We start from the raw sequence: 12,949 nt of genomic DNA on the forward strand, positions 1-12,949 counted from the left end.
CACAGCAGCGTGCTGTGATGGCTAGGGGGAGGGCCACCACTGCTGTTTTGCGCCAGGTCCTTGGGCTGCCACAAGTCCTTTCTAACAGATACTATGCAGCTGTTAGGTCGCCCAGCAGTTGAAGCAAATAATGCAGGAGACTTCAAAAAAGGTCTTCCTACTGCCAGGGAACGAAGGACAGATTCAGCTCCAGAAAGAAGGAAGACCACCATAAACTTAGTCTTCCAGGTAGAAGGCAGAAACTGACATCACTTTATCAAGAAATTAAAAGCAAAGCCAAAGGGATAACCTGATTTTGAAGATGGCAATATACTAATGGGGCTGTCCACAGCAACCTGAAGTTCTCCAGGTGACTGCTGTAATAGCCAGGTGGCATGCTGCCTTCAAGGGCAAGGAGGATCCAGCGATTTGAAGAGAAGACCCATGAACACATCTGAGAATTGGTCCCCTTCAGGAATGCACAGACAGTGGACTACAATTGCGGTTGTTAGAAAAACTTGCAGGACAGAGAGTGGGCAGTTGCTAACTAAAGCAAAGCTCTGTGTCCAAGTATTCCAAAGATACATTCAATTAGGTAGGATTAAAATATTAGCCAGAAATGAGCACTAAGCATACCAGAGTGAGATGCTGGTTCACCTAGAATATGCCTGGATGGTTTTTTCCCTTCAGAAGAATTGCTTGGGCCACAGATGAACAATAGTCCATCTGTTGTAGAAAACCATTCATTGTTCACCATGTTTTATGAAGGATGTGAAAAGGGATGGAGCATATAGGACTGTTGTAGCTCACAGGACTGCAGGTCTGCAAGAAGCAGACTCTTCAACACCTCTAACGAATAGATAAAAGAAGTCCTGAAACGTTAGCTATGGCAGATACAGCATTGCCAGTTCCTTCCCCACTCTTTAAGAGAACCTGCAATAGCAATAGGATTGGGAAGAAGCCTGCACAGAGGGACTTCTGACCATGGGAAGATAAGTGTATCTAGGAAGCACCCCTGACTGCTGCCGGGACTCCGGGGCACACCTGCTTTGCAAACCGGTCTCCTCCCAGCCACTCCCAAGTCACAACAACCCCATGCAGCGCTACAGGCTTGGGGAAGAGTGGCTGGAAAGCTGCCCAGAGGAAAAGGACCTGGGGGTGCTGGTTGACAGCCGGCTGAACATGAGCCGGCAGTGTGCCCAGGTGGCCAAGAAGGCCAACGGCATCCTGGCCTGTATCAGAAATAGTGTGGCCAGCAGGAGTAGGGAGGTGATCGTGCCCCTGTACTCGGCCCTGGTGAGGCCCCACCTCGAATACTGTGTTCAGTTTTGGGCCCCTCACTACAAGAAGGACATTGAGGTGCTGGAGCGTGTCCAGAGAAGGGCAACGAAGCTGGTGAAGGGTCTGGAGCACAAGTCTTCTGAGGAGCGGCTGAGGGAACTGGGGCTGTTTAGCCTGGAGAAGAGGAGGCTGAGGGGAGACCTCATCGCGCTCTACAACTATCTGAAAGGAAGTTGTAGCGAGCTGGGGGTTGGTCTTTTCTCCCAAGTAACTAGCGATAGGACAAGAGGAAACGGCCTCAAGTTGCACCAGGGGAGGTTTAGATTGGATGTTAGGAAAAATTTCTTCAAGCAAGGCTTGTCAAGCCTTGAAACAGGCTGCCCAGGGAAGTGGTTGAGTCATCATCCCTGGAAGTATTTAAAAGACGTGTAGATGAGGCGCTTACGGACATGGTTTAGTGGTGGACTTGGCAGTGCTAGGTTTATGGTTGGACTTGATGATCTTAAACGTCTTTTCCAAGCTAAACGATTCTATGATTCTAGGATAGGTCTTCGCAAACACCAACCATGAACTTGATCACGATGACTAACCAGCTAAGATAGTAAAACAAGCCTTTTACAAATAAAGAGATGCAAGCAAAACTCTTTACATAAACAAGTATTAAAAAAAACAACCAACCTTGCAAAGTAACACATGCTAGGACAAAGCTTCTCCCACTGGCAAGATAATTTGCTTTCACAACTCATATGAAATGATCTGATACTCTTCTATCAAAAATGAGATGCTGGACTGGAAGGCCCATCTGTCTAATCCACACTGCCAGCATCTCGGCTTCCATGCACAGAACAGCAAACTCTCTTGAACTTTAGAGTGCCGAGGTCAAGAAATGCTATTTACAGCTAAACCATGAATATAATCGGCAAGCAGAGTAAGTGCACACACAATGGTCAAATACACGCTTAACACTGTGTGTTTGCTCTACCCCTCAGGAATTTGTTTCAACTTTCACCTGGAGAATCAGCCAAAATCTTCAGAAAAAAGCCAAAATTTCATAAACTTGAATTTGAAAAAAAGACTAGTAAAATCCTTTTAGAGTTCAGCTAGACAGGGTAACGTACAAATGGAGTAGAAGAAACACGCAATGGTGTTAATTGCTCACAAAAATGGATCTTTCTGTAGTCTAAGTAATCTTCCTGCATTTATGTCTAAAATCCTGATCTCATTTTAACATAGTAAGCAGTGAGATGGATTTCATAAGATTACTCTGTGAGAAAATGAGAAGTTAAGGTGCTTACTGGCTAAGAAGTAAAGATATCTAGAGAGCTGCTTTGAAATGTAGTTTTTAAGGCATGCATTTTTTTGCTATATAGTTCTTCGTGGCAGCTGAACTAAACAGCAAAGCTGAAGGGGTTTCCTTTCAAATTCAAAGCAATCCTAGGCTTCAGTTGCAGCCTTAAAAATGCACACACAGAAGAGGAATTTATTTTCATCTTTAATAGAAATGCATTCACTAGAAAGGAAAAAAAGCAACATTTGTGGCATGAGAAACCACGCGAGCTTCTCAAGTGCAAGTACAACGTGTGCTGACAGCGTAAGCAACGCAGGGTGCAAGATGAGTCACTGCCGTGCTATTCACAGAAGCTTGTTTCTTCACTGGTGATCTGGTAGAAAAGCATAAGAAAATTCCAAACCCAAAACTTCATTCTTTTTAGTTACAGCGAAAGCATCAAGCAATCACGATGTGATAGTGGCTTAAGCATAATTGTAGCATCATACTTAATCCTGCAAGAATTTCATAATGAACAAATCAAAGTTCAAAAAATGAGGAAAGTATTTAAGTTATTTTACTGGTAGTCTTAGAATTTAGCTTGTAACCAGCTTTTAAGCATTTCAGGATTCATAAGTAAGGCAGAGAAGGAATTCAATGCAAGCTGCTGCAAAGTTATGACCAGACAGGACTATGACTGCACATTACAGTATTTTAGATAAAATCAAAGTTGTTAGGATTAAACCTCCATAATATTTATTGTAAACTTAAATTTATACAATTAATCAGTAAGATTTTTGTAGATGTTGTAACAAGCTTCACTTGCATTTTTTCATCTGTTCTTGCAGCATCAAGACTTCAAACTTCTGAAGTACAACTGCAAAATATGCTGGTTCTTTCTGGTGGAAGAAGTACACAAACTGTAATTCCCTATTTAGAGACGAAAAAATGAAAGATGAAAAGCCTAACTAGAGTTTTCCTGTGGGACTTTTTCTCCATTGATTTATTCCTACCGTCTACCTATTTATACAAAAACCTATCTAGTAACTTCGACAAAATGGAGATACTTACCCCAGCTCCAGCAGCACATGGTCGGGGGCCCGCTGAGTGGTCTAGACTTGAACAAGGAACGTCATTCAGAATTTGGGCTCCCCAGAACAAGACAGAATTGATGTACTGGACTGAGGGCAGCAGAAGGCTAAGGTGATTAAAGAGCTGGAGCACATGATGGAAAAGACAGAGAGCTGGGTTTCTTCAGGGCTTAAGAGAAGGCGGCTTTGGGAGGATCTTACCGCTGTCTTCATCTGCCTAATGGGAGTGTGTAGAGAAGATGGAGCCAGACACTTCTTGGAGGAGCAGCAGTAGGACAAGAGGCAGTGGACACAAACTGGAACATGGGAAATTCCAATTAAATATAGGAAACATTTTTTTCACTGCAAATATGGTCAAACACTGGAACTGGCCACCTAGAGAGGTTGTGGATCGCCATCCCTGGAAGTGTTCAAAACTCAACCAGACAATAGCGACATGATCTAGGCACACCTGCTTTGAGGAAGGTGATGGACCAAATGGTCTCTGGAAGTCCCTTCCACCTTAAATTATTCTATCATTCTATGCACTGGGCTTTATGCCAGTGACTCTCTCTGGGCAGCCATATAAGCCAAGCACATACAAAGATCTTTTGTTTTGCCTTTAAATTCACCTGCCAATTCCTTAATTTTTACATTTTTCATTTGTTAAAACATAAAATATCCATGTAAATCACAAGTATGACATTTTAAAACTGAAGTGATGATGGAGCACGTTGCTTGAAGTACCAATGGCATTTTATCTGGATTTTAACACACCAGTACACTATGTGAGATGTTACCAGTAGCCAAACTTGAAAACGCAAAGCATGTATTCTGGCATGGCATTTTATTAAGATGTCAAACCTTTTGTGTTAGCAGTCAGTCAGTCATTGAAAACAATCTGTACACATCTAATCTAATCAGCGAAAATAGCTGTACAGCTTCCAACACGACATGCCCCATTTATATAGCTCATTATGCTCTGAAGTGGTTCTATTCATTGTTCAAATCCCCACAAAAACAATTACCAGCTTTTACATATATTAAAAGTAACATTACACTCTGCTCTCAAAAGTACAAAAAATAACACTTTAAATATACACTGGGTCCTAAGCTTAGACTGAGTCCTGTGAGGAAGAGAATTTTGCACTTCAATAGACAATGCCTTCAACATCAAGAGCTCTTCAAAGTGCTTGGCAGAGCGTGTGAATGCTATCCCCACTTACTAGATGATGAAACTAAGGCACAGAGGTCAACTACCTTGCCCACAGTCGCACAGAGAGTGAGTGGCAGAACGAACAGAGCAGAATTTGGGCTTTTTAGTTGTCTAGTGTAACCACGGCATCTCATTGCCACTATTCAAGTGCAATGGCTAAAGCATTTCTGAGGAGCAAAACTTGTACAGCATACAGTAAACAGAAGGGGCAATCCAGGGCCAGTCAAAGACTGCAACAATTTCAACCCAAACCAAAAAAATTTGGCAGTCAATAAATCAAAATGCACTTAAGGGAATGATCACATAGAAAATTATACATTAATCCGCAGAGAGAAAGCTCGTTAAACGTAAGACATATGGTGATAGCTTTGTAAAAAGTACTGGTTATCTTAAGCTTGACAGTAGTTCAGGTAATGTTGACTTCATCAGAGAAGTCGTACTTTCTGATCAGCAGACATCTTAAACACTGTTCTTCTACCAGCAAGGTACACTTCTCTGGAGAGCCACACAGAAATGCAAATAAGGGGCCAAATATCTCCTCAGTAGGCATGGATGTGTATGAGGCACAAAAACGACACATTAATTGCTTGTGAGGTATGTACATGGTTTAGTGGGCATAGTGGTGTTGAGTTGATGGTTAGGCTCGATGATCTTAGAGGTCTTTTCCAACCTTAATGATTCTATGATTCTATGACTAAGTGGTAGAGAAATACCAATCTGGAAAAATAAAGAAAAGTCTAAAATAAATAAGGTTAAGAAAACTGAAAGCTACCCATCAAAAATCACCAAGAAATACATCTTCAGATAGATTATGCTGCAGAAAACCAAGTGCGATACGTGTAATCACTGCCTGGATGAGAAACATGCTATAGCCTAGCCCTCTGATGACAAATAAGCATTTCAGAAAGCCTGTCCTTGAATAGGATGCTCATGAGATGACTCATTTACTGACAGAGACTGCTGATGGGATTCAGAAACATGTACGCTTTGATTCTGTTCTTCACTGATTTGATGGGAAGGAACCGTATCTTGGCTAGAGTGAGACTGTTGACTTGATTCCTGAGTCAACTGCACGTGCTGAGCTGGATGTGAAGATCCTGCTAAGTGGATTTCTTCATTTTGTCCTTGATGAGCATGGAGATGTTCTAGTGCTTCCTTGGAAAGAGAGATGACATGCATTTGTTCAGGTTGGGCAGTCTCTATTTGGTTTGCAATCATATTGATACTTTGGATTTGTTCCGCTTGCTCTTGCTGAGCTGAAAGCAACAAGTTTTGCAACTGCTGTGGTGGCTGAGCAAGCAGCGTAAGGTTAGCAGCCTGCTCTGTTGTCATATTCGGGGCATTTTCTGCAGTAACAATACTAATGCCTTGATTATGACTAGGCACGAAGTTTATATTATGTACTGCATCTGTAACCAGTAGTTGAATTTCCTGCCCTCCAGAGGTGGCAAGCTGATACTGCTGCAGCTGCAGAATGTTTCTCACTTCTGAATTAGCGTTGGTGCTTGGAGCAGTGCTGGCTTCCTGAAACTGCTTTTCCTTGCTATGAATTTTCAAGTGAGACTTCAGATTGTCCAGACGAGCAAACTGCAAACTACATTCTGGGCAGGAGAAAGGCTTTTTGCCTGTGTGTAAGATACAGTGTCTTCTCTTAGCACTGGAATCAGAGAAGGATTTTCCACATATACCACAAGAATATGGCTTTTCTCCTCTGCAAAAGAATTTTGATCTCATTAAAATATCCACTTTGACAGTGCTGCTTTCTGCAACTTATTATAGAATAAAAAACTTAAATTATTATTTTGTTTTGCTAAATCATAAGCACTTAAGAATAGTGACGTTAAAAATGTTCGCTATTTGACTTCCTAATTATTGCTATTTGACTTCACAAACTGTACTTTCATTAGTGTATATACTCAAGAGCTACAGAGATAACATAACTGCCCTCCTCTCATAATACAAATTCTATGCTGCTAGGCCTCAACAAGAATGCAACAACTTACTTTGCATAACTGTAAGCACTGACCGTTTAAAGAACGTTTATTAACAGTGTGGGCTTTAAAACAAAAAGGAGTGTCCAAATCCTAACTTGCTGCCCGACTTAAAGGGACGAGAAATTTTACTGGAAATGTTTTCTTTTACATAAGGCCCACAACAGTTCTCCCATGATTTAAAGTCTTACATGCCTTTATGCAATACATCACACTGACGCGGGTAAAAGATAACTAATGCTATTAAAGAGACATGATAGGCTACAGGGAAACAGGACAATGCTCCAATAACCTTGTTACACCATGGCTACTCTTCTACTGTCAAACAAAAATTCACAGTAAAGTTTTCACATAAATAATATAGCAGTAAGTACATTGTCATTACACAGACACAATACACAAAAGAAGAATCTTACAATGTCTTGGCACACTAGTATTTGACAGTGCAGTACTTTCCACTACCAATTATTTCTTTAAATATATTAAACAAAAATGTCTTTAACCATTCATTCAAAATGCAAACAAACCCTGACCATTCTATAATTGAACAAGCACTACATACAGGTATCAGATTAGAAGTTACATTTTTAAAGAACGTAATGAAAATTAGACATACTCTACCTGTGAATTCTAATGTGAGTCTGAAGAGAACTTTTAGCTGTAAATGATTTGCCACAAATTTCACAAGTGAAGGGCTTCTCACCTATCGAAAAGAAATTTGACATCACTTTTTATATAGCACTTCCCATCAATAAATTAAAAAACATTTTATATTTTACCATATACAGTATCAAGTGTGTACTGTCAAATCCTCACACTTCCGCCATGGGTCAGGACAGATACTTGAAACTGAATAAACTCACTAGTTAAATGAGGTTATAGTATTTTAAACGTGCATCTCTGACGTTTCTCCCCTTCGAAGATAAAGACTTAGCTGATCCAAGCCCTCAGAGCAAGAAAAAAAATGAACCTATGATACAGATGCAGGTGTTCCACATGGAACAGACAAGTTTGAAAAAGGCTGGCCCTGAACTAGTCAGCATTAATGCTAGGCTCACGTGCAGCACCATGCAGATGAGCAAGTCCATATTTCCAAACCTGAAAAGTGGCAAGTCGGCTGGCTTCCTATAAGGCTCCATCCTAGGCCTACGATATCCTGGGAACACCCGTCGGAGAAAAATTCAATTATGGTGGGTCCAACAAATTGTGGGTTTGTTGGTGTTTCTTTTTTTTTATTATTATTGCATTTGGAATTCTTGTGTCTAATTGAGTAGAAGCAGAGGAGCCAAATTAAATAAAAAAAAGGTTCACCAGAAACAGATACTACACAACAAAAGCGAATCCTAATTCACACCATAACATATCCTTGTTGCACTGAGCTTCTTTAAGACACTAGACATGAGAATCCGGATCACCACTGTGGTCATTCACACCATCCAAGCACACTGAACTGGGGATGGGGCAGCAGCTAGTTTCCAAGGAAGCTTCGCATTTAGTGTAGAACTGCAACGCTTATCAGCTTTCATATGGCTTCAGAGGGCAGAGGCAAAGTATGAGATGACAAGAAACACTGGCCAGAAAGGACCTCTCATCATCTAGTCCCAGCCTCCTACTAAAAACAGGAGCAACTTCCTAAGTAGACTGTATTCTGATGACATTCTTCTGCCAAAGCAGAACAGTCGTATCAATGTTAACATCTGTCCCCAAACTCCTTAGAATTTTACTTCTTGCTTTACTTGGGACAGATCAGTTGTTATTTCTGCATCACTAATACTGGTATCTGGCCTGTCTTTTCTGGAAGCAAAATACGTTGCCAGCCAGTTTCTGCTAGAACTCACCCTAATTGATCTATTTTTGCAACTTACCTTGCTACTATGCTTCCTCTTCTCATTTCCCACTACATATATAGAGCTCTATCAGCTTCAGATACAAAACTGTTGTGTGTGTCAACAAACACTATGTTCTCCTCAATAGAAAATGCAATATTTATAAGTATCACAAGTTAATGCTATTCTGGATACACCAAAAACTCCCAAAGGCACAAGTTCTGACCTCATCCTATCCCAGGAAATTCAAACCTGTGTTATTTTCACTGAGAAAGAGAAGGAAATGAATGCGTACTTTACTGCAACCATGGGCAACACACTTAAGAATAGTTTGATTTGGGGAAGAAACGATCGCCACTGTTTATAGCTATTTTAAAAGCAAAAATTTTTACAAGCCATCTTATGAACCTACCCTTCAAATAAAACTATTTTAAGAAGCTTATGCCTTGTTACCACGAGATGGTAGATCAACATTTTTATCCCTGTTATCCAGCCACTCAAGTACCACCTTGCCCTCTAAATCTCTTAAAACACCCTCTGATGCATTTGCATTAAATCATCCCTGCCAGCCCATCTCCTGCCAACATCTGGTTTATTACAGCGTAATAAAAAGGTAAATGGAAATAATTTTTTTTCTGGTCAGCAGCATTTTTCAGAAGCACTCGTCCCTCACAGACAGGGGTGCCCAACTCATTTCGGACATACACTTTCTGTTACTACTTAGCCCATACATGCTGGATGTGGCTCTCCTGATAAACTAAATTCCCAGTCCAGGATTCTATTGCAGAAGAGCTAACTGGCGTTTTCTGGAGCAGGCTTTATAAGAATGGGAAAAAAAGCTCTTCCTGTAATAGGCACTCCTTCTGCACTGTTGTAATACAAGCTTTTTTGTGCTCCTGCATTCTTGATGTCAAACCTCTTCATTAGCAATACAGGCGTCATTATGTACAAGTAGAGCAGAAGTTCATCCCACAGAGACAAGTGTCATTTGCCTAACATTGTTCTGTCTGTGTTACTTCGAGGGGGAAAAAAAAAAAAACAAACACAACAAAACACGATGGACAATATTACCTGTATGTGTTCTTAGATGTTTCTTTAACTGAGCTGCATCCATGAATTTGCGACGACACTGGTTACATTCCGGCAGTGAATGGCCTTGTCGCAATAATAAAAAAAGTGTCAGTGCATAAGTGATCCCCTGTATCTCTTCAGTGATCTTTGTTAAAGCACTTTCCTGTAAAATAACCACTTCGATATAATATAGAGATAAAACAAAAGGTGATTCACTGCCTCATCCCTATCTTAATTGTCACACCCCTATTTCTCTATTTGATACTACCATGGGAAAAGAGGGGACTGACACCTGCTCCCCGCCAAACACACTTTCTCTTGAAGCTTTGTAAATTCTGATTTTTTCCGCCACTTCCTGTGTGTGTAGCTTAATCTCCATCCTGCTCCAGAAGTGAGGACAACACTTCTTAAAGCTTGCTTGCCATTGCAGGAAACTACAAGGCAATTTGCACAACAGGCAGCGGACACAATTGTTTATACAATTCCTAGCTTCTATGTAACACAGACAGCAGGGCTAAAATAATCAAGTTGTATGTCAAATACAGCATAACTAATTTTTAATCATCGTAAGAGTCCAATTTTTCTAAACATTCCATTTATTATACACCATTTTGTCTTTTTCACCCCATGCATTGTTATATCGAGATACCACACATCAGGGTAGCAGAGACTAAATACATCACTGAAGGAGAATTTTCAGCCTTAGTCAGTCTTTGTAAGGACAAATCAGCATGGACTGTAAGCCAGCTCTTACACCTAAACTTCTTATACCTGTGTGTACTCGATAGTGGCTCTTGAGCTGTCTCTTTTGGCTGAAGTATTTCCCACACTGATCGCACGTAAAAGCCTTCTGCCCTGTAAAGAAAATCACTTATTAAAATGTAAGCCACATCCAAAGCAAGCGTAAATAAATAAATAAATAAATCAATCAGCACACACGAGAGACAGCAGAAATACCTTTTTTTCAGAAAGGCAAACTCTTGGGGAAGAGAGGTTACATTTGCCTTGAAATATTTACCTGTATGTAGGCTCATATGCTCCAGGAGAGAATGCTTCGTTGTCAGAGCCTTACTGCAGATAGTGCACGTGTATGGCCGTTCTCCAGTGTGCATCCGCTCATGGACTTGAAGAGAATGCTTCTGGGAAAAGCCTTTGCCACACTCACTGCACTTAAAAGGACGCTCCCCTAAAAGCAAAAGATGACATTTGTAGGAATAGATGCATTATTTCTCGCTAGATATTCTAAGCTGTTAGTGAGATGCATTGCAATGTAGTGGCTACTAAAAATGACTTTTAAGGCGAATTAAGAGGCAAGCTTCACATAACAATAAAATAATTCTTTAAGTATTGCCATATAATTCAATGTTTAAACAGAGAAATGATTAACTAAACTGCAATCACGGTTAAGACATAAGGGCTACAAGATCTGCTGACAAGAATAAAACAGCGAACGCAGTCTCAGAGACACCCCATAATAATTTGGATCAGCATGCTGTTTTGGGCAGTTCTTGCTGTAGACAACAGCCCACACTTAACAACTAGTTCGCAATTAGCAACAAGTCACTAAACCCTAACCCAAATGCAGCAGTCTCTTAATGCCTACCTGTATGACTCCGCTGATGAATAGCTAAGAAGTGATTGTATTTAAATACTTTGCCACAGTCTTTACAGCGAGCTTCAGAACCTGCACGTTTTCTTTTTCCATCAGTTCTCTTTGCCAGTCCTTTTTCATCCTCATCACCGAGAAGTTTATAATCTTTCAGTTTGATTGATCTCCTTATTCTACGTTTGCTATAACGGCTCTGAGTGCTCTGCAGTCCCTCAGATTTGGGATCATAATTCTCATCTTTCTCAGCTGACAGATCGACAGCAGCTTCTGAGCCACAAGCAGGTTCAGTTTCGTCTGCATCTTTCCTCGCTGGAGCCTGTTCGCTGGCAACTGTTTCTTCTTCTGCAGTGTCTTTTTTCATAAAATTTTGCTTATTTTGCATAGAGTTGTTCTCTCTCAGCTGCACATCTTCAGCAGAATTTGCAGCTGATTTTTCTTCTTGGACATTCTTGACTTTCCTTGGTCGCCCTCGTTTTCGCTTTGGTGGATCTTCATTTTTCTTGTCGCTTGCAATAATGGCTACAGAGGGTCCACTGTTAGCCGGAGCTGGTAACGCGTTACTTGGGCTACGGCTGGCCTGATAGTCTGTACAGGCCCATACCAAGTCATTCACTTTCAGCAGCTGTGCAGTAGCCAGAATTTGTTCTGTGCTTTTTTCACTGGCATGGAGGCAACCAGTGTAGATAAATTCTAGCAGTGCTCCAAAGGTGTCTGCAACCATTCCCTCCAACATGTAAATTGACTGCCCTATTTCACCCTCATCTACAAACATCATTGAGAAGTATTCACTGCTGGCAGCAAGCAAAGCTTTGTGGGCTCTGAATTGCACATTCTCCACTATTAGGGTAATGTCACAGAGAAAATCCTTTTTCCTTTGTTCTTCAAAATTAGCTAGAATGGTATCTTTATGAGCTTTGGAGTGGATGACAACCAGCTTCTCAGAAGCGTCAGGAGCCACTTCTGCCATTTTTATTGCGCATATGAAAGGAGGTGCCTGCAAGAACAGAATAGCTTCCATTAAGAAATACGGCAGAAGTCTGCGTTATAACACACAAGTATCGTCTGGTTTAGCAGTCAACAGAGTTCAACAGTTTCTGAAGCAATTCTGAAGCCTCTGAACTTTCTTTAAAAAAAATCAACACTAACGCTGACACAGACTTTCTTAAAAAAGTGTTTTTAAATCCTAAGAAATGGCTACAGACAGTTTCTTCTTAGATCAGAACTGCTGCCTATTATTTCATTTGTTTATCTCTGATGTACTGTGAACTGTATAGCATCTAAAAAAATGGGTACCCCTTCTGAAAACTCCTTTCACAACTAAAACAATCGAACAAAAAGAACTCTGTTCACAGCTCGTAAGTGGAAACAAATAATAATTAAAAAAAAAGGTCAACTGCAGCTTCATCCCTGGAGATGCCACATTTCAGATTATTCAGGGACAAGGCTACGAAATCCTGTAATCAATGATAAAACTTCACTGGCATCAGTGTGGCAGGACTCCATGCCTTCTTTTGTCCATTTCTATCCTTCTGAAAATTTCTCTTTCAGAACACTTACCTGCTAAGCTTCAGCCTATAGAGGTGGGCAATAAAAGCAGAAAACCAGCGGCTTTTTCTAAGAGCTCTGTCTAAAATAGGGT

The 12,949-nt window shown here is 40.8% G+C and overlaps 2 protein-coding genes across 2 annotated transcripts in view; both read right to left on the reverse strand.

Annotated features, from left to right (window-relative positions):
* PPIL6 (peptidylprolyl isomerase (cyclophilin)-like 6) overlaps window positions 1-3,831 on the reverse strand; it is a 16,663-nt gene extending 12,832 nt beyond the window's left edge. The window contains exon 1 of the mRNA XM_009572227.1: window positions 3,768-3,831. Within this exon, the coding sequence (XP_009570522.1) occupies window positions 3,768-3,831 (64 nt within the window). The remainder of the gene's footprint in view (window positions 1-3,767) is intronic.
* Window positions 3,832-5,228: 1,397 nt separating this feature from the next.
* On the reverse strand, window positions 5,229-12,277 carry ZBTB24 (zinc finger and BTB domain containing 24). The gene is made up of 7 exons (XM_009572226.1): window positions 11,305-12,277; window positions 10,720-10,887; window positions 10,473-10,556; window positions 9,702-9,785; window positions 7,426-7,507; window positions 5,501-6,524; window positions 5,229-5,418 (listed from the first exon to the last, which is right to left on the reverse strand). Exons 1-6 carry the CDS (start codon window positions 12,275-12,277, stop codon window positions 5,714-5,716), a joined length of 2,202 nt encoding a protein of 733 aa, XP_009570521.1. The 3' UTR covers window positions 5,229-5,418; window positions 5,501-5,713.
* Between the last annotated feature and the right edge of the window lie 672 nt (window positions 12,278-12,949).

The sequence above is a fragment of the Fulmarus glacialis genome, unplaced genomic scaffold (assembly GCF_000690835.1).
Source record: "Fulmarus glacialis isolate BGI_N327 unplaced genomic scaffold, ASM69083v1 scaffold35452, whole genome shotgun sequence".
In the NCBI taxonomy this organism is placed as follows: Eukaryota; Metazoa; Chordata; class Aves; order Procellariiformes; family Procellariidae; genus Fulmarus; species Fulmarus glacialis.